This window comes from Stenella coeruleoalba, assembly GCF_951394435.1.
Source record: "Stenella coeruleoalba genome assembly, chromosome: 1".
Classification (NCBI taxonomy): domain Eukaryota; kingdom Metazoa; phylum Chordata; class Mammalia; order Artiodactyla; family Delphinidae; genus Stenella; species Stenella coeruleoalba.
In genome coordinates, this window is record NC_137169.1 from 25,859,626 (window position 1) to 25,884,811 (window position 25,186).

General features: G+C 46.2%; 1 protein-coding gene across 3 annotated transcripts; it reads right to left on the bottom strand.

Moving 5' to 3' along the window:
• Nucleotides 1–151: 151 nt before the first annotated feature.
• Nucleotides 152–22,763, bottom strand: AK2 (adenylate kinase 2). Of its 3 annotated transcripts, none has more exons than XR_013827107.1 (7): nucleotides 22,610–22,763; nucleotides 12,894–13,019; nucleotides 10,988–11,098; nucleotides 10,765–10,859; nucleotides 5,569–5,641; nucleotides 2,298–4,383; nucleotides 152–2,104 (listed from the first exon to the last, which is right to left on the bottom strand). XR_013827107.1 is itself a non-coding variant. In XM_079913170.1 (7 exons), the coding sequence occupies exons 1-7, from the start codon at nucleotides 22,706–22,708 to the stop codon at nucleotides 2,100–2,102; spliced, it is 705 nt and encodes a 234-aa protein (XP_079769296.1). In that variant the 5' UTR covers nucleotides 22,709–22,763; the 3' UTR covers nucleotides 152–2,099. The 3 variants fall into 3 exon arrangements, 2 of the variants coding, with proteins under 2 accessions (XP_079769296.1, XP_079769297.1); XM_079913170.1 differs by having other exon boundaries at nucleotides 4,188–4,383; XM_079913171.1 differs by lacking the exons at nucleotides 152–2,104; nucleotides 10,765–10,859 and having other exon boundaries at nucleotides 4,245–4,383.
• Between the last annotated feature and the right edge of the window lie 2,423 nt (nucleotides 22,764–25,186).

The window sequence follows — 25,186 nt, forward strand, 5'->3', positions numbered from 1 at the left end:
CCTCGAGTGTGATAGGAGAAGACACCTCCAACTGCCTAGGGTGCTTTGTGGGGTTGTAGGTGTGAGGCCACTGCGCAGTAGCTGGCGTGTCAGCCCTCCCTGCATGGTGGCGACTCTTACCTCAGCCTATCTCGGTTTCCAGATGAGGAAACCAAGCCCAAAGAAGTGAGTGAATAACAGCTCACCCGGTCTTCTTTCAATTTATCCTTTTCAACCATACTATGTATGCTCCCAGGTTGCTCTGACAAAGATTTCCCCATTTGTTGCACGATGATCACGGAAGGGAAGAAAATTTTCATGGAGCATTTAAATACCTCAGGGGATGAAAAGGTCAGGACAAATAAGTCATGCTGACACCTGAAAATGACTCTGTAGAGGTGGGGGAAGCGGTGGAACAGAAGAGGGAGGAGTTGGAAGAGGGGGCAGGATTTCATATGCCAGGGACAGCCCTGCCTCTCTCCAGGGCAAGAGCACCTGCCTGGAGAAGGACAGCGCTTCCAGCCCAGCTTCCTCTGTTTTCAGGACAGCTGTCATTTTTCAGAAACCTCACTAGCAAAGGCAGCCCTTCCAAACAGCATGAGAGCTTCAGTTTGGACAAATGATTTAAGCTCATTTTTGCAGGGGAAGAAATGGATTTACAAAGCAACCAAGAATATTAAAGAGGCAGCTGAAAAGGCAGCCAAGAATCTGGCTTAGGGATTAGAAGCACTGGCTTTCTAGGCTGCGGACAACTGTCTGCTCAATAATCATCCAGCCTGGCAAGAAGCAGATATTTTTTCTGTGTATCCTCGGTTCCAACTAGCATTTATCCAGTGTCTGTTGTGTGCCAGGCACCAAGCAAAAAGCTGCTTCTTGTAAATTTCATTTATTGCCAATGAGTCCGAGAAGGTGGCATCACCAGTCTCTTTTTCACATGGGAAACAGGAGCAGAGTAAATGATTGGCTGGGATTTGTCGTACATCCCCTGAACTCCAAGCACAGTTCTGGTCTCCACTAGACCAAGCTGCCTTGTCCTTGGGCTCAAGAAAATCCTGCAAATCAGCTGAAGGTCAAGAGGGTGCAGGCTCTTCTGACGAACATACGCTTGGACCTTCCTGCCTTCTCACGACTTCCAGTGACCACAAGATCCAGAATTCAATGTCAGATCCAGAATTCAGTCATTTTACTGGCCCACATTCCCTTAAAAAAATGCCACAACAGGGGATACAAACATTTAACACACTTTATTGATATAGGGGCTGAACAAGGCAGCATTTGGACAGTTAAGAAAGGCACCTCATTGAAAATAATACATCACAGTGTTGTTGAGTGATCCCAGTCACAGGATTTGAGGATGGAAAGGACAATCTTTGGATAAGGTCGCTTAGGACACTTGCTCATTTATTAAAAAGGGTCCTTTCACACGACATGGATGGAGGAAGGCAAGAGTGTGGGACTGTGGCATATGCTGGGTGGCTGTCGAGGGCTTAACCACGAGAGCCGGCGGGCTGGTACATCAGTGGTAAGTTGGGAAGGGAGTGAGACCAGCCTGCTCCACCTGCCTCATGACTCCAGTAAACCTGATTTGCTGAGCCACTACCCCCATGAACATACTCTATATCTCTTTCAAATGGGGAGATGACTTTTTGATCTCATGGTATGGGGAACCAGGGTTAGTAGTCAACTCCTGCCCTGTTCCAAGCTACAGGACAGACAGGACAACAGTGTGATTTCCGGCATTCCTGGGCTGGCATGAGGTTCTGATAAAAGCTGAGGTCTTAGGGCACTGGCTTTAAAAAATATCGTCACCAGTCTGGAGTAAATGACAACGTGATTCCTTAGAAATAATACTGCATCTCCCTGTTTCTATTTATACCCTCCAATCAGTGTTCTAAAAAATCAATTTTTCCCTTTGCTTATACTTTTTAAGGCTCCTACTCCATGGAAAAGAAGTTGCTTCACTACAGCACTGCTGCTCTTCCCATTCTCCTCTTGAGCTCTCACCACTCCGCCCTCTCCATCCTTACCCTGACCACCCCTCCCCTCTGCCCAGCACCTAAGAGCAGGGATCACGCCGCAGGGTGATGAGCAGTGGTGCAGTCTCGCCTGGCCTTCTGTTACTAGGCTGAAATAGAGAGGAAACAAGAGAGAACAAAATGGGTTTTTAAAAACCAAGTAAATATCAGAGAAGCTTGGCATGCACGCCCCGGCAACCAAATGCATTAAACACCGGACATTTCTCTGCCAGGTGAAAGCTCTCATGCCTGCTGAGGTTAAGGTTCTGGAATTAAACGAAGCAAAAATTGAATCGTACCTACCCCCAAAAGGGCATATGCAACCCCGACGATCTTCCAGTTTTCACTGATAGCCCAAAAATCACACGCACGTGTGTGCACACGTGAATGCATATAGACGGATGACAAATATCTGAGTAAGGATCACGCACACTGTATCAGCAAACATTCAAGGACCTCACCTTTGAGGCCAAATGCCTGCAACTGTCCCTACTCGAAGAGGAATCGACTCCAAGATTCACGAGGCCACCCTCACCCAGAGAAGGAGCCCAGATCCCCACAGACAGAGCTGACAGTTTTGGTTTCACTGCCCTTCCTTGTCCATTCCCAGAAGTCATGTGCTTCCCAGAAACACCCCATGCCAGATTGGGTTTCCGCTGAGAATGGATGGAGTTAGTTTACAGCCAGGGAAACAGGCAGAGCAGAGTCAGCAGACACTCACTTGAAGCAGACAAAGAGGGACACGAGATGGCCACTCTGTCCACCTGCAAGCTGTACCCATAGCCAGCTTCCAGGTGGACAGAGGACAAAACCTCTGGCGGGCCCACAGACAGCAGGAGAACTCACGTCAGATGGGGACTGGACACTTTATAGTCCACTAAACTGAGTCAGCAGATTACACTGGGCAGGTGGCATTATTTATTGGACCTGCCACTGATTTTTTTCATGGTTTTTTTCCAGAGGCTGCTGTTTTTGTGGTCCCTCACAGCAGTCTATTAATTCATCTGTTTGCCCCAAATCAAACCAGAGACCAAAAGGCACAGCACGGACCTCAGGAAATGTTTAATAGCTGGGAGCTGAGGTTAAGAATAAAAGCTGGTTACTGCCATAGGTGATCTTATTTTTGGGGTGATCCTTTCTTGGGGAGACTGGCCACCACCATCATGACGTAAGGGGTGAAGGATTGGATCTGGAAGGGAGATGGTTTGAGTGTAAAAGGGATACATCTGATTTGGGTTTCACATCCTGCAGAGAGACTGGGTTTGAATAAATTCTAATCAAAACGATCCCAAAATGATCCTCAAATCACTGTTTTGTTCATACTTGGAAACAGAGGCGAACATTAAAAATAAAAACAAACCTACCCTGGTCTCTCTTTGGGGAAGTGGACTGGCTGCCCTCAGATGCCCAGCCTGGATGTTCAGAAGACTGTCTAAATTCAAAAGGACCTTTCACCTGGTTTAATTCTTTGGCAACAATTCAGTATTCAACACAGGTCCCGGATGATTCCTACTTTACAGAACCATGGTGCAGTTCACAGAAATATTCCACCTTGGCCTGGCTCTTTCTATGCTGATACCCTCTCCCAGTTAATTTCTGGAATCTATAATGTAAGCGCCTTTTCCTTCCTGTTTAGGGGGAAAAAATTAATGATCCCTTTCCACACACTGACTCATTTGGCTTTTCATTACGGGTGAGAAAACAAATGGAATTTCTGGCCAACAGTCTGCCACTAGGAACTGTGGCCCTGCCTGACTTCATGTGACCCAGGACTTCTAATTAGCTGTTGGAGATGGGAAAAATACTAGGGAACTGGAATGCCTGGTAGATACCCGAGTTAGTTTATTTTGGTCAAAAAATAAAACCTAGAGTATGGCTAAAGAAATAAACAGCTAGTAAAGCAATCTTGCCTATAACTTAGAAAGTAGGAGAGTGTACACATACTTATACCAACACACTCATGCGCACACGCACACACGCCCACACACACAGATGAGATGAGAGTTGCACACACGCCAAAGATACATGAAGCAAGTGCTTTTTTAATCAGTACATCAAACGATACTCTTGCTGGCCTGAAGCAGCTTCCCTCTGCCTGCTCTGCCATTCCCGCCCACTCCTTAAACAGGGATAGGAAGAAGAAAGAAGCTCCTTTCTGGACCCAACATTATATAAACATAACCAAGTCTTTACATGTGGCTTTGGAGAAGGCTGCTAGGATGCTTGCAAACACAACGTCAGGGGTCTGGGAGGCATCGATGGCAGAGTGGATCCCCCGTTTACTGTAGTACTCCACCAGCGGGGCAGTCTGAGTGTGATAGGCCTCCAGGCGGATTTTCAAGGCCTTCTCATTATCATCTGATCGGCGGACCAAGGGTTCCCCGGTGATCTGAGAACAGGAAGAGGGTAATGAAAGGCCAGGACTCAGCAAGTTCTCCTAATCCAATGCTGGATGCAGATCTGAGAGGCCGTCTGATCCCAAAGTCCGTCAGAGGGAAAGACAAGACAGTCTAGACCCCCTCCAATAAAGAACTATAAAGAACTTCACTATTCCCAGCAAGTTGGTCCCAGGAGCAGACCACTTGGTACAGAGAAATCAGGGAGCCTGAAACAGCAACTGTGAGGAAAGGGCTGAGACAGGGGGACAGACAAGGTCTTTGTCTCATGGCTTGTGCTCAGGCTGTTCAGCTTCCAAGACAAACACTTCTAGGGTGAGAAACAAGAAAGACAGAGGCCCCTGAGACCAGGAGAATACATCAAAATCACAGATGCGGTAGCAATTAGGATCTTAGCTGCATAAGTATTCAGTGTTTTCACTGGGGTGCCGGCCTTCAACATTCTGAAAGTGGCAAGTGACAGGGAACACTGAGTGACAGAACTGCCAACTCTGTGAAACGTGACTAAGTTGCCAGATAGCTTTGGAACCTGTATGACCTGATGAACTTGTCTCATATGACAAAGGTAAATCCAGGAAATTCTTACTGTTGCCTGCGTGTTCTAAAACAGACAAGGTGAACTATTTATGGCAAATATTACAGTGTGAGACCCCCCTTTTACATCTGCAAACAATTAAAGACTGTCATAGGAACCTGGCAGTGTTAACCTGGCCAAGCTCTTCTGAATCTGTAGGGCACAGTACAGTCACTAGAGAGAGAAGATATTCTTCTGAAGCAGGACTGGTCAACAAACATCTCTTCAGTACTGTCCTTCCAACCGTGGCTCTAATCCGGGGCTTCCAAGCAGCCTTCTCCCGATTAGTTCACCATTTAGGTTGCCATGATGCCAGGAAGGGGCTGCTCTGGACAAAAGACAGGTACAAACTGGGCACTGGGAAGTGGCTGGCACTGGTGGCTACCTCAAGGTCAAGCAATAAACCACTTGGAGGGACACTCTAAAGATGAGCCACAGCCCATGTGATTTACGTGACAGCAATATTTCTCATGGTTAAGTTCGTAATATTGGTAGGAATAAGGGGAAAATGGGAAGAACAAAGGGAAGAAAGAAAAAAGAAAAAAAAGCGAAGTAAGAGAGAGGAAGGAAAGAAAAGGAAACTCCCCGTCCTGAATTTACATACATCATCTTTCATGGGCTCCTTTGGGGGGTTGAACTCCTCGTGGTAGGAACGGCCACTCTCGGGGTGAATCAGTCTGAAAGACAGCAAATGAACAGGAATCAGGCTGCTGGAACCCCAGGGGTCTCCAAGATGACAAGCACAGACAGAGAAGCTGGATGCAAGGACTTTAATCCAGCAGAGAACCTCGTTATAGGAATCTCTTGCTTAGGAAAATAACTGGGCATATGCCAGAGGGAGTATGTTTTCTCTCTTTTCTCTCTCTCTTTTTTTTTTTTGTGGTACGCGGGCCTCTCACTGTTATGGCCTCTCCCGTTGCAGAGCACAGGCTCTGGACGCGCAGGCTCAGCGGCCATGGCTCACGGGCCCAGCCGCTCTGCGGCATGTGGGATCTTCCCGGACCCGGGCACAAACCCGCATCTCCTGCATCGGCAGGCGGACTCTCAACCACTGTGCCACCAGGGAAGCCCTGTTTTCTCTTTTGACCCAACATTAAAATACGTGTCTGGCTGAAGAGGCTGGTATAATGACAGCCTAATTCGACTGTGTGAGACCATTCCGATTCAGGCCTTAAGCTGAATTCAGGGGCTACAGAGCAACGAGTCACGATCCCTGCTCACAAACAGTGATTAATTTAGAGGGGGAGACAAATGTGGAAATAAATAACTACAATAAATTTGGTAATCCTTTAAGAGATTTGGACAAAGTGCCATGGGGGACAGAGGACAGAGAAACTAACCTTATTTTCTAAACTAGTTTGGTTATAAAACCAGAAAGGTGCTATAGGAAAAACATGTGCTATGGATGCAGACATCAGCAGACAATGCTGAACAGCTCTGCGACCACACAGACACAGAAAGCCCAGCCATCAGAGGGAAATATTCAAGGCATCAGGGAAAACAACATATTAAGTCATAGAATAAAGAGCTCAAGAAGAAGCATTTACTTGGCACAGAATATGTAGCTGGCAGCTGCATCTCTGCCGTGTCCCCTTAAGCAACAAGCCCACGCTCCTGACTGGGAGTGGTCACACCACAGGAGCCCCGAAACCTAAGAAGGAAAGGAGGCAGGCCAAACACTGCTCGGCAGCTGGTGCCCACAGCTTCGCGTGGCTTCCCAATTCTATGCCAACCAAGGCCTGCTTATTTACCTGATGGCTACTCTCCTCATGAAGGTCTGTTAGGCCAGAGCTTCCCAACATTTTCCACCTCTTGGCATACACAGAAAGTACTCAGCGTGCTTGCTCTGGTGGCTGAGGGGGTCAATATCTCAGCACATCAGTTGGGAAAGTCTGGGTTAGACTATCGAAGCCACATGTTTGTAAAATGTGATACTGTGTTTTAATGACAGCATATTTTGGGGGGCCAAGTGGTCCATTTATAGAATGAGGTGGTCCATTTACAGCATGGGGGACAAGTTGATAGCAGAGTGAGTAAGTTACACTGAGTGGGCCTGTGACTGCAATCATGTAACATGAGGTTGGGCCCTCCTTTATTTGAGTTGCTGGAGGGGTTCCTCTGGTGCATCCACTGGGAAATGACACCCACTAGGAGACCCAAGGAGAGGAAGAGCAGAAGCTGCGGGGCTCAGCTACAGCTTTCCTTTGGGAAAGGCTGGGGGCATGAAGTTTCTATTTTTTTGGCCACGCTGTGCAGCATGCAGGATCTTAGCTCCCCAACCAGCATTGAACCCATGCCCCCTGCGGTGGAAGTGTGGAGTCTTAACCACTGGACCACCAGGGAAGTCCCTGGACCTTGTTTCTTCACCTTCTGGAAAGCACAGGGCACACAGCAGCCAGGCTGCAACAAACACAATTCTCTCCTCTCCATGTCTCTACATCAGCTCTTGCGCATTCCCAGATTCCCTCAGCCCTCCAGTTACATATAACACTGCTCCTTCCCCACTTCCAAGTATCATTTTAAGAAGAAGGCAAGATTCATTCCCTAGAAGGGAAAAGAAACCAATCTCCAAGTTCTTAAAATGGGACTGGTCTTAAGTACCAACCAAAACAGCTTTACAAGCCACTGAGCCTGGCCTGGATGCGGAGGTGAAGATGTGGAGGGATCGGGCTGGGATGCTACAGCCACTGCTACCTTGGGTGTGATACTTCAGACACCTGTTTTCTCATCCACAAAATGGGGATGGTACAAGACATTAGGCTAATGATACCAGAAAGCCAACAATGAATAGGTTAAAATCAAAACCCACCAGCCATACTTACGGCAAGAAATAAAATAATAACCCATAGAAGTGAGGTCAGAGCCAATTCTGAAGACATTTACAGTGGGGTCCTTATCATGTCAGATTTAAATAAGATCCATATTAAACTGGCTAGTTCCTGACTCTTTTTCTTGCAATGATCAGCATAGTGGATGAGGAGGCAGAAAGCAGGTTTTTGGTGCTAGTTCTGCCACTGACACGCAGTGGGCTTTGGAAAAACACCTTTACACAGTCTGACCTGTTCTGTTTCCTCCCCTGTAAGGGAGAGGGCCACACTACACCACTCACTTCCAAACCGAGAGACCGAGTCTTGCCTCTTTCGCCCTCTACAATTCTGGAGTTTGTTCTTCAGAAACTCTCAGTGCCCCACCAGCCAACCCCAGTCTCCATCACTTCACCGGTGGATCACATCAGGCTGCTCCAAGTAGGGTCCTTGTCTGTTTCTTATTTCCCTCAATTTAGCCTGTATACCAGGACCAAGCTAATGTTCTCAAAATGCTGTATCTGCCACAACGCCTAGTGGCTTAAGAACATCCCATGATTCCTGACTCAGTCATGTCTACCGTCTCTTCCTTGGCAGACCGTCCCCAGCCAGGCTCCCATTCCACCTTCCCAACCGCACTCATTCTACCACCCAGCCTCCCAGGCCATTTCTCCAGCGCTGGACAGACATTTTGCCAGAAGCCTTAGCTAGAGCCTCTCCCTCAATGCATACTCATTCTTGCCTCTACTCCCTTATGGGAAAGCCTCAGCAAAATCCTCTCTATCCAGGAAGGTCAAGTCAGACTTTACACCTGTCCTAGCCAGACTTCCCTCCCTGCCCCCAGGCTGTCTTCCTGGACCCCTACTGCACTAAACAGCCCAGGTTTCATGTAGGGATTGTAGACGCTCTGAGGTCAGACATGGGCACCAGCATATTGTTCTATATTCTCTACTGGTCCCCTGCTCCCAGAGCTGTGCCTGCACAAAGCAGGCACTTAGGAAGCTGAGCTGATCAGATCAAAGGCCCCTCGCGTCACCTAGTACTATTAACATCTGCTTTGCAATGTCCGGGACCCCAGCCCTGGTCATGTCCCTTCTTGTCAACCCTACTGCTTCTTGGACTACATCAACTTTGCTTGCCTACTCTGTGCCAGAGCAAAGAAACAAAATTCCTGCACTGAAGAAGCCTATGCAATAGCTGGAAACATGAAACCTGGACATTTGAAAAGAAAATTAATATAAGGTGGATCCCACTGTATCTAACACAGCCTTCCAGGAGAACACCTCTAACACTTACTCTGCTGCCTCTCTCCTTAAAGATATGGACTGCAGACACATGGAGAAAAATGTTCAACCTCATTAGGAAATCAAAGTAATAACATTTATAATCAGAAAACACTGCCCCCTTAATTTAAAAACTTACATGTCCTATGATGGCCAAAGCATGAATTTAACAATGGAAAACTGGAAGAACACAAATGTACAACAATCGGGGAACAATTAAGTAAATGATGGTTCATGTACTGTGAAATATCATGCAGCAATTAAAAATAATGGTCATGGAAGTCTGGTTCAGGATGGTAGGCTGACCACCTTCCTGAGGCTCCATTAAAGTGACTAAGGGGGCTTCCCTGGTGGTGCAGTGGTTAAGAATCCGCCTGCCCATGCAGGGGACACGGGTTCGAGCCCTGGCCTGGGAAGATCCCACATGCTGCGGAGCAACTAAGCTCGTGGGCCACAACTACTGAGCCTGCGCTCTAGAGCCCACGAGCCACAACTACTGAGTCCCAGTGCTACAACTACTGAAGCCCGCGTGCCTAGAGCCCGTGCTCTGCAACAAGAGAAGCCACCGCAATGAGAAGCCCGCACACCGCAACGAAGAGTAGCACCCGCTCACCACAACTAGAGAGAGCCCACGCACAGCAACGAAGACCCAACACAGCCAAAAATAAAAACAAATAAATAAATAAATTTTTAAAAAGTGACTGAGGGATTAAAAAAAAGCTATATAGCCCATAATAAGGACAAGAATGGGAGGGTCTGTTAGTGGTTGAGAGCTTCCCACATATTTTTGGAAGGCATAAAGCAGATGGTAGCGCGGTAGTGAAAGAGGGCTGAGGAAACTGTAGCCTAAAGCAGTGGCACTTTTTAGGAGCAAACTCATCAGAAGCAGAAGCATTTCTGTGTTCAACGTTAACTACTATAGTGAAATAAGCACTTTAAAACAAAACACGCAAAAAAATTATAGAGTTATTTGCTAAGCTGGCTGTACCATGAGCAAGTTTTTCCTCAATTTTCTAAACTGTATAGATGGTCCTATTATTTTTATAATAAAAAGCCTACAGCAAGGTATGGCAACTTCAACTGAAATCGGACTTAAAAAGCACTAAAATGGAGATACAGATGTAAGAAATTTCGTATTTCTTTTTTTTTTTTTTGCGGTATGCGGGCCTCTCACTGCTGTGGCCTCTCCCACTGCGGAGCACAGGCTCCAGACGTGCAGGCTCAGCGGCCATGGCTCATGGGCTCAGCCACTCCGTGGCATGTGGGATCTTCCCAGACCGGGGCACGAACCCGTGTCCCCTGCATTGGCAGGCGGACTCTCAACCACTGTGCCACCAGGGAAGCCCAGGAATTTAGTACTTCTTAAGCACCCAGGTAAGCAAGGCTCTGAAATATGCACAACATGCTATCTACCATGCACAATGGGTCCTCGAAGCAGGTACTATTACTTCCTCTCTACATATGAGGAAACAGCCTTAGGGAGGTTAAGAAACTTGCCTAGGGTTCAGAGTTAAAAGATGACAGGACTGAGTTGCTGCTGGACTTCAGATCCCTTGCTCTTCCTTCCATATCCCCATCCCATGTCACCACATAAGGTCAATCCATGTGGAAACGGCACTAAGCTTCATGGCTGGGATTAGGCCGGAGCAGTTCCTGTCGTCTGACAAAGCTCTGAGGAAGCATGAAAAGAAGGGACCTTCAGGGGACAAATACCTTCCTGTGATTCTCCGGATCAGCAGAGAGTCTGGGATGCTGAATTCAATCACAGAATCAAGCTTCTCTTTCCTCTTCTCCATGAGGTCATCAAGCTGTAAAAAAGCGTGTGGCCCACCTAAGCTACCAGAGCTTGATAAGACCCATTTCCCTCAAAGGAATAAAGAGATAGAGGGCCAGGATTTGCTTTCATGCAATGGTCATACAAAACCAAGCCACTCACCATTTCTGCCTGCCTCACAGTCCGAGGGAAGCCATCTAAAAGAAAACCATTTTTGCATGGAGGCGTCTCCAAATTCTTCTCAATGAGCTCCACGACCATTTCATCGCTCACCTGGAAGTCAAGAACAAAACAATCTTGGGGTTAAATCCATTAACTAGGTGGCATTAGCCCAACTCCAGGGTCATAAGTTTATGTCTGTATAACCTGATTACTAAACAGGTTCTTGACCCCAAAGAAGCAAAAATCAGAGCAAATATGGAGTGGCTGCATTTGGAAGATTCAGTTTCATGATTATTTCTGTGGTTGCCATATACACATTCTCTTCCCTTGAGATTCTCCTGTGTCCCAGTAATCTGGGTGAGGGAACAGGAATGCCTATCACCCCACCAGGAGACCCCCATTTCTTAGGTCCTGAAGGCCCCTCTGGCCATTAGTCAGAGTCCTAGCAATCAGATAACAGCTCCTCAGCAATCAGCTGTCTTCAAGACGTAAGTGAGGACATATGGCTGAGAGACCACCTGAGGAGGGCTCTAGGAGAGAATGGGGGTTGACCAGAATTGTAGAAAGGCACCAACTTTTCCTGTTTCACAATTTTGATTGGGCTAGCAGTAAAGCAACCCAGGCGGTCTCAGACAGGAAGCAACAGAGAAGTTCACTGACCTTGGCAAGACTGGTTCAGAACCAAGGAACCAAGAAGCCAGCCCAACACTCCTCTGAGCCCCTCTAAAAACCCCAACAAGGATCCTTCCTAGCTTCCAAAAACCAATTTTCCTCCTGGGCTTTCACTGCAAGAAAAGTTCCCTGCCAGTATTAGAGTGAAGGCTGCCCATTTTGGTAGCTAATGCTCTTATCTCCTGGGACCAGCTGTGAACTTGGGGACAAAGTATAAGCTCTGCGACTAAGTGAAGGCTGGAGATAAGTAATCTCATTGCCACAACCCAATTTTTTCTCAGTATGGGATCTTCCACCAAGACCCAAAGTCCAAAATATCTAGCTTTATGGCTTGACTTATGGCCTCATTAACATGAAGGGAAAGCTAGAAGTAAAGGGGCAGCTGGGCGCACAGGCAGGGCTACCCCAGGTCCAGAATCTCAAAGCCTGACGGGAGGCCCAGCACCCGCCCCAACCAACATTCTAAGATACGTAAAGACCAGAGAGCCAAGCACAAAATGACTTCTTCCCAAGGCCAAGTCCCAGAATAACTCAGTTACTATTAAGCTCTGGCACTAATCAAAAAACATTTAGTAGGTAATAAATTGTACTTCTCCAATCAGATCAACTGGACTAAAAACAAGAGGAAATGCTATTATATTCACCAAATAAGAAGGATTACTTTTGTCAACTGCCAAGCAACCCCTCTGTTAAAAGACACAGAACAGAATCACAAAAGTAGATTAAAAACACTTCTGAGACTTCCTGAGTCCTCTCTTGAATCACCCTTGAGTTAGGGCCTAGGGATGGCAGTTTCATTCTTGGTCTTAAAACTGGGTATTTAAAAAAAAAAAAAAAAGTAAAAAACAAACAAACAAACAAAAAAAGCTGGGTATATTACAAAATGTGCCGGCACAAAGGAACTTCAAGAGTACCGTGAATAAAATAAGTGTCATAAATTCAGAATGAACCAAGTAACTTGCTACTGTAAAAGTTCATATAATGTGCCAGTTTGTTAAAACACCCCGCAGCACAGGGCTGTCCAACAGAACTTTCTACAATGATTAAAATGTTTTATATCTGTGCGGGCTAGCAACAACTTGGAATGTGGCAAGTGAAACTGAGGAAGTTAATTTTAAATTAAATTAAATTAAAATTAATTTCAGTAGTTACATGTAGCTGGTGCTCACCCTATTAAGCAGGGCAGATCTAGACTCTGAGGAATATCAACATTCACTGGTACCACCAAACCTACCAGTTTCCCGGCATCCATAGTGGCCTTCAGCTTTTTTCCCAGCTCTGAGCCAGAAGCCACCATGGCTCTCAGCATGTCCCCAGTAGCCAAATGGCAGACACAGAAGTTTTCAGCCAACTTGGGTGCCTATGAAGGGGAAGACAAAAAACAAGATATGGTTAACAGTGCAGGCCTTGGAGTTAGACTGCCTGGGTGTGAACCTGGCCCTGCCACTTACTGGCTATGTGAACTCTGACAAATGCCTATTTCCTTACCTGTAACTGGGATAAAAGTACCTTACATTATATTCTAACATATGACTATAGGGTTGTAGTTAAGAATTACATGAGATAATAGATAGGCACTTAAAACAGTGCACCTAGCACAGGAAGCCATCATAAATATCAGCTATTATCACTACTTCCACTAGACACACTAGTGACACATAAGCCTCAGTTTCCCCATTATAAATGGGAAAAACAGAAACAGCAGTACCAACACTTCACACGGTTGCTCGGAAGTTTAAAAGAGTTCATGTATATAAAGCACCCGGCCCTGGCATGTAACGTGCTGAATGAATATTCGCCAGAGGGATGGACGTGTGGCTGTCAAGTACTGTGGTCACCAGTGTGGGAGGCAGCTGGAGCCAGGCGCGGAAGTCTCCCTCAGGCAGACTCGGTTCTTCCCTTCCCTGTCTCTAGGGTACCTGCATTATCTGGGCCAAATCACTTAACCTCTCAAGAGGCTCAGTTTTCTCATTTGTCTAAAATGAAGGCAAAAAGTCTCTCTCAGAAGGTAGCTGTGAGGATCAGATGAGATATATACATGAAGAGCACCTGGCAAACAGTAAGTGCTTAGCAGCTTTAGGGAGCAGTATAGCCTTTTGGCTAAGAGCATGGGCTTGAGAGTCAAACGCCTGGGTTTCAGACACCAGGTTCACCAATGGCTGGTTATGTGACGTGAGAAGAATTATATCACTTTTCTAAATTTTAAATTTCCTCTAGGTATAATGGAGATGGTAATAGTACCTATATCACTGGGTTCATGAGATTATATAGAATTCCACATATGCAGGGCCAGGCACTTTGTAAGTGCTCAGTGAACATCAGCTGTTACTGTAATCCCTGTCTTAATTCCATATTCATTCATACAGAAAGAAAATAGTAATACTTCGAAGATGCCTCTTCTAAGAACCTTGCTGGGTACCAGGGAAACAGATGAATAGGAGACACAGACTCTGTCCTCTATGAGTTCATAGTTTGGTGACTATACCACAGAATGAAGACTAGAAGAGAAGAGACCCTGGAGAGTCCGACATTGGTTTGGTAGTGGCAAAAAAGAATGCAGAATTCATGAGGAATAGAATCAGTTCAAGGAGCTTAACACTTTGCTTTCTGGTTCAATTGTTTTGGAAAAGAAGTAGGGTGGGAACCTTGCTCAAACCAGTTCATTGGGAGCTTTCTTAGGTGCACATGGTAAAGGCTAAATAGATAGGGCTCAGGGCAACAGTGCTGGTTTGTGACTCATGGACTGATTCAGCTCAGAGAACTGACTTCATAGCAAAATGGAACCCAGATGAGGTATTTAAAACCGCACTTGGGAAACCAGTGAAGGTCAGGACGCTCTGGTGATGGAAAATCTTCTGGTCCTTCAGGCTGGCACAGTGGCCACAAACCCAGAGAGCTGTGCTTTTCTGCCGATCTTTCTCCTTGGTTGCTGAAATTAACTTGGGTGAAAAATTGGGAGGTCAGGCTTGTTCCAGGGGAAAGAGTAACCAAAACACCAGAGAAGAGCTGTTAGCACCTAACCTTCCAATTTTTACCACTCTAAACCATAGGACTCTTCTGTGCTATTTCAGGTGACTAGATTCTACAGCTGTGTGGAAGCACACTCCCAGAGGGAAGACGCGGCATGGCGGAAGACTAACTCCTTCTTTTCTTGCTGGCTGCACGGAAGTCAATGGGGTGGGCTGCAAAGAGCATGAAATTTGGAGTCAGACAGATTTGCACATGACCCCTGGCTGCCCTCAATAGCTTTATGACCTTTGGCTAGTTACTTAATTTCTCAGAATCTCAGTTCCCTTACCAGTCAAATAGGGATAATGTCTACTCCATAGGGCTGTTGTGAGGATAAAATGAAATAAATATGAGACACACCGTAGGCATTCAGTAAATAAAAGACCTCCTTTCAAGGTCTTTCTTTTTTGCATTACTCTTTACTTGCAAACTACAGAAGAAGCCTGATGAAATAGCTGTATTTCATTCCCCTTACACTTCACGCTTATACTTTTTTTTTTTAATTATTTATTTATTTTTGGCTGCATTGGGTCTTCGTTGCTGGGCGCCGGCTTTCTCTAGTCGCAGTGAGTGGGGGCTACTCTTTGTTGCCGTGCATGGGCTTCTCATTGCGGTGGCTTTTCTTGTTGCAGAGCGTGGGCTCAGTAGTTGTGGCTCGCAGGCTCTAGAGCGCAGGCTCAGTAGTTGTGGTGCACGGGCGTAGTTTCTCCCCAGCATGTGGGATCTTCTTGGACCAGGGCTCGAACCCATGTCCCTTGCATTGGCAGGCGGATTCTTAACCACTGTGCCACCAGGGAAGCCCTCACGCTTATACTTTTTTTAGAGGAATGCTTCTCCTACTCCAAACCACCTGAGGGTACTGCTAAAATGCAGATTCTGATTCTACAGGGTGGGCCCTGAGCATCTGCATTTTAAATAAGCTTCCAGGCCTGGCTGTGCTGCTGACCCCTGGACCACACTCAGCTGCTGCTGAGGCCCTGAGACACATGTGTCTCACTAGCCATGGGCTACTGTTGAGCCCAAGAAATAGGCCCCCCATCTGTAGGAGAAACCTGTGGTTTGGGAAGGGCGTGTGGTTCAGAATGGCTAAAACCACTAGGGAGGCAGCATGGTGAGGTTAGTGTTCTCAAACATCAGTGTATTATCACAATCACCTGGGGCACTTGCTAAAAATACAAAGCCAGGCACGCCCTTGAAATGTATGATTGAGTGGTTTTCGGGTAGCATGGTGGGATTCTGACGCACACAGATTGTGAAGCCCTGGGGCAGGGGTGTAAGACTGGGTTTTACAGTGGTACAGATCCGGGATTTACAGTTTACTCACTGTGTCACCTTGAACAAGATATATAGCCTTAAGGCCTTGGTTTCTTCATCTCTAGAGTACAGTAAGTCCCCTACATATGAACCTTCAAGCTGCAAACTTTCAAAGATGCAAACGTGCGTTCACATGTCCAATCATGTAAGTTTACGTGTCTGGCATACATTGTCACGTGCGTGCATCCTCTACAAGTGGCTGCGCTTTTGTGTACTTTACCGTACAGTACTGTATAGAGTACAGAAGTAAAGTGTCTTTATTTCAAGCCCAGGGTGTCCTGAAACAAGTGTAAAAGCAGCGGTGATGTAGCTGGTACTGCTAAGAAGCGCCAGGAACTGGAGGCCCAGAGAAAGGACGGAGACAGACAAGAGGAAGAAGTAACTGCAGAACCGAAGAGATTCACGACGCAGGAAATGGCAACGGGATTTTCTTTATTTGAGGAGGCACTGTTAGTTTTTGAGGCACAGCACCTGAAAGTAGAATGGTACACGAAGATTGCAGCAGCCGTTCAGAATGCAATCCAGAGGTACTGTACCATCTATGACGAGAAAAAAAGAGGTACTACCCAGACATCACTGGATCATTTTTTCAAGAGGGTAGATAGAGTTGAATCCAGCAAGGAACCAGAACCTGTGCCATCGACGTCAGGCGTGAGTGAAACTGCAGCTCGCCCTCCATCTCCTATAGCTGACGATCCTTCAGCTCTACCATTTCCCACCTCCTCTCCCTCCTCCAGTCAGTAACTCTTCTTGCCTGTTCACCCTATGCCCCTGTATGCCAGCTGTTGTACTGTACCACTGTACTTTTCAAGGTACTGTACTGTATGATTAAAAATGTCTTCTTTATTTTATTTTTATGTATTACTGGTGTGAAAAGTATTATAAACCTGTTACAGCACAGTACTATATAGCTGATTGTGTTAGTTGGGTACCTAGGCTAACTTTGTTGGACTTACGAACAAATTTGACTTACCAACGCGCTCTCGGAATGGAACTCATTCGTATGTAGGGGACTTACTGTACACACAACAATGTCTACTTTCAGAGCTGTTATGGGGATTTGGCAAAATCATATACGCAAAAGAATCCAGCATAGTGCCTGGCATTTAGGGAAATAAAGGGAAAATGTCAGTCTTTAAGATTTGATTTAATCAAGCTCACTTGTTTTCTTACCTCGAAATCATCTTTCTACTGCTGTCTTTCCCACTTCCACCTCCAATGCTTCTGTACATGCAGCTGCAATCATCTCCTAAAATACTGATGGACATACTACCCACCCCCCAACAAACATACATTCAGAAGCCTCAACGTTCCCCCAGGGCAACAGGGGAGAAGTCCCCATACCTTAGTCCAGCACTCAGTGTCGTCCACAACCAACTTCCTGTACCTCCCAATCTACTCAAATTTGCCTCCACAAGTCCCCTACCAGGATGCCCTGCACAACGGCAAACAGCTGCTCCATATATGCTTTCCAATTACATAACATAAGCCTCTCCATGGACCTCGGCTCAAGATCCTCTCTATGCAAGAATGCCCTCTCCCTTCCTCCTACTGGTCCAAGCTCTACCCTCCTCTGTAGTCAAATTCTGAGCATATCTCTCCCACCAAAAACCCTCCCCAACTACCCTTTCTTTCTCCAAGAAGGAATCATATCAACATCAGTTAACTGGGTGTTTGCAAGATGCCAAGCAATTTTTCCATGCATTGTTTTACAGTATTTAATATGTATAATACATAACAAATATGTTAGGTAGTAACTATTTTTATGTGCATTTTACAAATGAAATTCAGAGGCTAAGTTGCCCAAGATCACAAAGCTAGTAACAGCAGATCTGGCAACTGGCCTCCAGACTGTCGAGCCCTAGCTCTTATCCATGACACCACATGGCTTTACTAACACCCCCACCCCCCCGCCAGAGCCTTAGTGGCTGTCCTTGGGGAAGTGTGTGTATATGTGTGGAAGGGAGCACAAGGCCTTCACAGTGCTGGCAATGTTCTGTTTCTTCATATGGGTATAAGCTACACAAGTGTGTTCACATGTGAAAATTCATCAAGCTGCCCACCTAGGATATCTGTACCTTTCTCTATGTATATTATACTTCAATTAAAAAGTTTTTTAGGGCTTCCCTGGTGGCGCAGTGGTTGAGAGTCCGCCTGCTGAGGCAGGGGACGTGGGTTCGTGCCCCGGTCTGGGAAGATCCCACATACCGCGGAGCGGCTGGGCCCGTGAGCCATGGCCGCTGGGCTTGCGCGTCCAGAGCCTGTGCCCCGCAACGGGAAAGGCCGCAGCAGTGAGACGCCCACGTACCACAAAAAAAAAAAAAAAAAAAGTTTCTTAAAAGCACAGAAACTTGTGTTTGAATTTCAGCTCTGCCTGTTAACTGACCATGTAACCTCAGGCCAGAGATCCTTTAATCACTATAAATTGGATATATTAGTACCAACATCACTGGGTGTGTAGGAGGAAGAATGGAAGATTCTCAACAAATTATAGTTCTTTTCTAACCCTGAACTGTCCTAGCATTTGTCAGTCATTCATCTCACACTTCCCATATGGTACTCTGCACTAGTAAGGACTGCTTGCATGCATGTTCATTTCCGCCCCTACACCTAGACTGATAGCAAAGATAAGATGGTAATGCTGTTCAAGCATCAGTCACGAATTCAAATCCTATCTTTGCTACTTTACGTATGTCCTGGGGCAAGATACACACTGGGCCTCAGTTTACCAGGCAAAGGCAAAGATAACAACAGGACCTTCCTCCTAGGGCTGCAGGATTAAATCAGATGATACCTGTAACATCTTTGGCTGTGGGGGGTAGGGTCTGTCACGTAACCCAGCAAAGGGTGACTATTTTGCAATATTAAACCCTCTTGAGGGCAAGGGCTGCCCTGCATCTCTAGCATGGAACTTATCCAACAAAACATGCATAGGGCAAGAGACAAATCTAACCCAGGGCAGCAGATAGCAGCAGAAAGAGCAGGAGCTTTGAAGTCATTCAGATGCAAGATCAGCCAATTACTTGCCCTGTAACCTAGAGCACAAGCTCTTTGAGCTTTAGTTTCTCTACCTGTAAAAGGGGGTGTAAGAGCATGGGTCTCACAGAGTTGGTTTTGCACTGTGAGCGTCAGTGCACTGACATAACTGACAGAGCCTACCTGCAAGATGGCAGCTGACGGCCTAAGTGTGCTGGCCTTGAAGAACTGGTGTCAGCTGGACACATGGAAGAAACTATGAAAGGGGCTGGCAGAGGAAACAGAAAACATACCCGTTTTGGCCACACCATAGGAACATCTAACCCTAAAAGGGAGACAGGGAAGTAAGGTTATTTAAACAAAACAACAAATCCAGTGTTCCAGGTGTTTTAGACATTATTATGTTGATGCAAAAGCAGGTAGTTTAAAAATGTTTAACTATTTTAGTTAAAAATAAAAAGTTGTAAAAGGAAACAGATTATTTCAGTCATGCCAACATTAAATACCTAAAATACTGAGTTATGCAGGTATAAAAGGAAGCACTAGTGGGAAGAAAACAAACATTACTGAGCAGGCACTAGGCACTAACCCAGGTTAGGATTTTACATCAAAGATCACAAACATTTACCAGGCAGGCAACACAAATGAAGTGGGTCAAATAAAGCAACAGGCAGCAAAGAGGGCTATGCAGGGGACAGGAGAGCACATGGACCACCCAAAGTGGCATCCCCACTCAACTGCGTGCCACGCTGGAATGGAGGCCCAGAACCACCAGATCTGACTTCTCAAGAGAAACGAGAGCTCTGGATTTTTAAGTGAAATTTCACAACTGAAACCACTGTGTGGTCAACTTATTATTTTGAAAGCTGACAAATTATAGGAATAAATCAAGCACTTAACCTACCCTTACTGTACAAACCATACCAAATAGTAGGTGAGAAGTTTCTCTTTATAGAAATATTTCAGCTAATAAATGAAAAGGGAATGATATAAGTAGAACATCACCATTTTGCCACGCACAGTGAATTCCTGGACCCGGGCACTGAACACTAGAGATAAGCAGACACAGTATGCCTCCTAATGGACAGCACACCACCACCTGTGATGTAGTTGGGTCAAAAATTGAACCCAGATCTGGTTGTTTTTTTTACAGGAAAGAAAGAGGAAGATGTTAAGTATGGCATGGGGATACAATAAAAAAATTCTCAGAAAGAGGGATACTCCCAGAATAAACAACTTCCACAAAAAAGCTGCAAGGAAAAAAAAGGGGGGGAAACCTGTAAATTAAAAGGGACTTGAAATGATCATATTTGTGAGACAAATGAATGGAAATGTAAACATTTGCTGTTATTATTGTTTTTAGGGGATAGTGTGCTTGTTTACAAAAAAGAATTCGTCTTTTAGAAATACACATTGAAATATTTACAAATGAAGTGTTACAATGTCTGGGAGCTGCTCTAAAATAATCTGTGAAGGGAGAGTGGATGGGGAAGGAATGGCCACCAGCTGATGGTAGCTGGGCTGGATAATGGGTACATGGGGGCTCATTACACAATCCTGTCTTCTTTTGTGTATTCAAACTCTTCATAATAAAAAGCTGGGGTGTGTCTGCAGGCTAAATTCTGCTGCAGGCTGCCACTTTGCAACCTCTGATTTAGGAACACTGTTCTTTAAAACTCCATTAAAACTACAACCACCAGTATTCCTATTGTTCCAGTTATGGAGAGAAAGGTGTACAGAGGTTAAGTGACTTGTGTAAATCTTACCCTTAAGTCCCAGCCCTAATCACATCTCCTCGACTTCTACAAGGCCTTCTCTGACCAACTCCCATCATACATACACCCTTATAAATCAGCTCATAGGATAATTTTCTTCAAAACTTCCTGAAAACATTACCCTTTACACCGAGATACAGCTGAGTTGGGGGGTGGGGGGATGTGTTACTAAGATAGGGAGTCAATAATTAGTGAACATCTAGTATGTGCCAGGTTGTCAGCTAGGTGTGCTTTACACACATATATAACATAATTTTCCAGTATCCTTGTTAACTTTTGGTCTAGGGGGGCAAGGACCTTATCAGTTTTCTTTACTGCTCTGTCTCCAATGTTCGGTGCTCATGACATGTTGAATGAGTAAGGTTAAGTATTAGCCCCATTTTTCAGGTGAGAGCAGTGAGGCTCAGAAGTTACAAAGCTTGCTAAACTATAAAGCCCTTGTCTCAGCACAGGGATGGGTTGTCCATTTCACAACTACTGAAATTATTAACTTCAATATGAACTAAGAGAAAACAACTGATGCATTTGAGCTACCTCGTTTATCTCGGTCACTCCGCAAAAGTCCGTAGAGTTTGGGATTAAACATTCCTAAACTGCAGGTTACCTAATAACTGAGGGTGGTAGCAACAGGAAAGAGGAGCATTCAATGTTACTGAGGACAAGGGGGTTGGGTAACAATGACCCTCAAGGGCAAATCGGCTCTGGCTATAGAGAGAAAAGGGGAAGTGGTCTTTCTTCACCTAGTAGACACAGCCAAAAAGCGAAGTCACAGGAATGAACTGAATCTCTAAGACTCCCCTTCTCCTCATCACCCACATGAATCTGTGTTCATCCATTTCCAGTAACCTCATCAAATAATGTGCTGGGTGTCACAGGAGCCCCAAGAATGAGTAAGACAAATGATCTGTCTGCCAGGACTTTGCAATCTTTGCAAGGGCTCAGAAGAGGGGGCATAGAGCAGCACCCAGAACCCCATTCCCTTAGAAGATCAGACTTTCAGGAATTCCCTCTTTAGACCCTAACAGCAAGCAAAAACTTGAGGGCGGGGGGGGGGGGCAATGCCAGACCCCAGGCAGGAGGAGGATATTGATAATCCAACCTATGGGCTTCGAAATCCTAAGTGAGATCATAAATCCCAACCTTGATCTATGGGCCCATTATGTCCCAGGTGCCAAGTGAGGCCCCACGGTCAGCAGAAGGTAACTTCAGACTCCAATCACTCAGAGCCCTGAGGTTCCAGGCTCCATGAAGTCAATTTTGCTAACCTGAGAAAGCCGCCTGACCTCTCTGAGCCTGTTTTCTCACCTGTATATTGAGGTACTCTCTCCCATCCCCCCAACTTAACTGTCTCAGGCAGGTCATACCTCATTTCTCTTAGCAGTACTCCTAACCAGCACAGGCCAGCTCCCGCTTTCCCCCATGAGTGGGAGACGCTACTCCACCTTCAGGCATTAGTCATTACCAGAAACGTCCCCCTACCCCGAGTGCCTGGAACGTAACCCTCGACAACCCACTACCAAATCGCAGGCAATCTGGGGTCCCTGCGTCCACTCGGGTTGTGTAAGCTACATGCCTCAGCCCAGGGCGCACCTTACCCTTCAAATCTTCCCAGCTTCTAAACCCTTAAGGGATCTAATCAGTCCTTAGGATCACCTAACACGGCACCTCAAGCCTGGGTCCCTCAAGAACTCTAACTCAGACTCCCTCGACCTCCAATGTGGACCCTCCCCCAAACACCTGCTAGAACCCCAGACTCCAGCCAGGGTACCCCTCCAGGCTTCAGCCAGCGGCCCGGCTCAGGGGCGACCCAGACCTCTGGCAGCCCTGACCTTGGAGTCCCACGGGCTCTGCCGACAAGCCCGGCTCAGCAACTCACCTGGGTACCCTTGCCGGCTCCGGGCGGCCCCAGAAGCACGGCCCGGATGCCTTCAGGAGACTCTCTAGCCGGTTCGGCCATGGGAACGTTGGGAGCCATGGCCGCCGAACCCTCTCGCTGCTCAACCAGCCGGCAGTCCTCCCAAGTCCACCGCTTCCAGGCCAGCGCGCCACGCACGCCACGCACGCCCCGCTCGCCGTTCACACTGGCCCGTCGACACGTCCGTCAGCCCACTCCGCCCACCCCTGAGAGCGACGGAAACTTCCTCTTACCAACCACTCAGCGATACTGGGGAAGGCTGCTTTTGATTGGACAGAATCGGTAACGGAGTAAGGAAGGGGAGGGCCATCACGGACGCGGGTGTGGGGCGCGCGGCGGGTATGCGGAGTGGGCGGGAAAACATGAAGCAAACCTAGAGGCCCGGCTGGGAGTTCTAGGTTGGCTTTTGACAGTTAGTGACACCGGCAACCCCAGTGAGGTCCTATAAAATTGCCCGTGGGAGTACAAATGGGTGAAATCAGTCTTAGAAGACAAATTGGCAAATATGTATCAAATATCCTTTGGTCCAGCAATTCCACTTCCAGGAATTCAAAGGACGTAATCTACGATATACGTGAAGATCTGTCTCACAAAGATACTAATTGAAGCACTTATAACAGCCCCAAAGTCCAAAACAAGTAAACAAAAAAACAAAAACAAAGGCAATATGCTAAATGTTCAACAATAAGAGCTTAGTTAAATAAATTGCAACAAATTTGTATACTGGAATCCCCCCCACCCAATGCATAAAATATTTAATTGCATGGGAAAATGTTCACCAAATGGGATACAAAACTACAGTTGCAACAAAATTCCAATTTGTTTGATAGTTACAAGTGATGATCTATGTATAGTGTGATTACAGGAGCTTCTCCCCTTCTTTATGCATATTTATATTTTCAAAAAATTCTATAATGAATTCTGTAATAAACAGGAGAAGGTAGTTTTTCTCAAAAGAGATGACCTTCTCTTGGACAGATTTGGTGTGTGCAAGTTTCATCCACACCCCCCATGAAGCAACCCCTGAGGTCCTGGCAAGACCTTTAGTCCAGAGAGTGATTATAAAACAATTATGTTTCCCCACAGGCTTATTGCAACTCATTTCCTCTCTTTTTTTTTTTCCTGCCGTGCCACGTGGCATGCAGGATCTTAATTCCCCGATCAGGGATCAAAACCCATGACCCCTGCAGTGGAAGTGTGGAGTCTTAACTACTGGACCGCCAGGGAAGTCCCGGAACTCATTTTCTGTATCCTGGAAATAAATTTTCTATCTTTTCAGCTTGGTCTCTTCTATTTTACCTCACAAAAGAAGTTAACATTCATTCCTCATGCCCGCACTGGACTTCCACAAGGTTCCTGACCTTAAAGGATGCAGGGATTTTTATGCCCATTTTTCAGGAAGATATGCAGTGACCAGCCCAAAGTCACACAGTTAGCAGAGTCACAATTAACACTGAGAATGGCAAGCTGGTACCCTAGAGAGCACAAGATTCATGGGCGTGAGGGTGGGGAGCAAGCATATTTTCTCTGGTGGAAGCCTCTATGCGCCCCAAATTCACCTCAGTCCAAGAAGACCAGAGTTTATCAAGGTTTCATGTGCCCGAGGCACCAGACAAGAGGGAATAAGAACAGCCTTTCCGTTCTACCATCACTCCCGGCAGTGATCCTGACCAGGCATGGTCATTCAATTTTTTTTTTTTGGGTTCACGGGCCTCTCACTGTTGTGGCCTCTCCCATTGCGGAGCACAGGCTCCGGATGCGCAGGCTCAGCGGCCGTGGCTCACGGGCCCAGCCGCTCCGCGGCATGTGGGATCTTCCCAGACCGGGGCACGAACCCGTGTCCCCTGCATCGGCAGGCGGACTCTCAACCACTGCGCCACCAGGAAAGCCCTTCATTCAAGTTTTTTAAATGTCCTAGTTTGGGGCCATACTAAGGATCATAAAGGGAATATTGATAGCCCAGGGAAAGGAGAGAGTACTCCATTCATTTATTCACTCAACTATTAAATTTAAAAAATATATATTTTATTTACTTATTTACTTGGCTGCGCCAGGTCTTAGTTGCAGCACGCGGGATCTTCGTTGTGGTGTGCGGGATCTTTAGTTGCGGCATGCATGTGGGATCTAGTTCCCTGACCAGGGATCCAACCTGGGCCCCCTGCATTGGGAGCACAGAGTCTTATCCACTGGACCAGCAGGGAAGTCCCCCAACTATTAAATTTTAATAATAACTGCTATCATCTACTTGTTATTGGGTACTGTGTGCCAGCACTGTGCTCAGCACTTTATATGCATTGTTTCATTTAATTCTCACAACAAAATATAAATGAGGTAACTACTTTATTATCTGCATTTTTTAATTAAAAAAATTTAAAAGAGTTCTTTATTATTATTTATTTATTTTACTTATTTTTGGCTGTGTTGGGTCTTAGCTGTGGCATGCAGGACATTTTCGTTGCGGCGTGCGGGCTTGTCTCTAATTGTGGCGTGTGGGTTTTCTCTTCTCTAGTTGAGATGCGTGAGCTCAGTAGTTGTGGC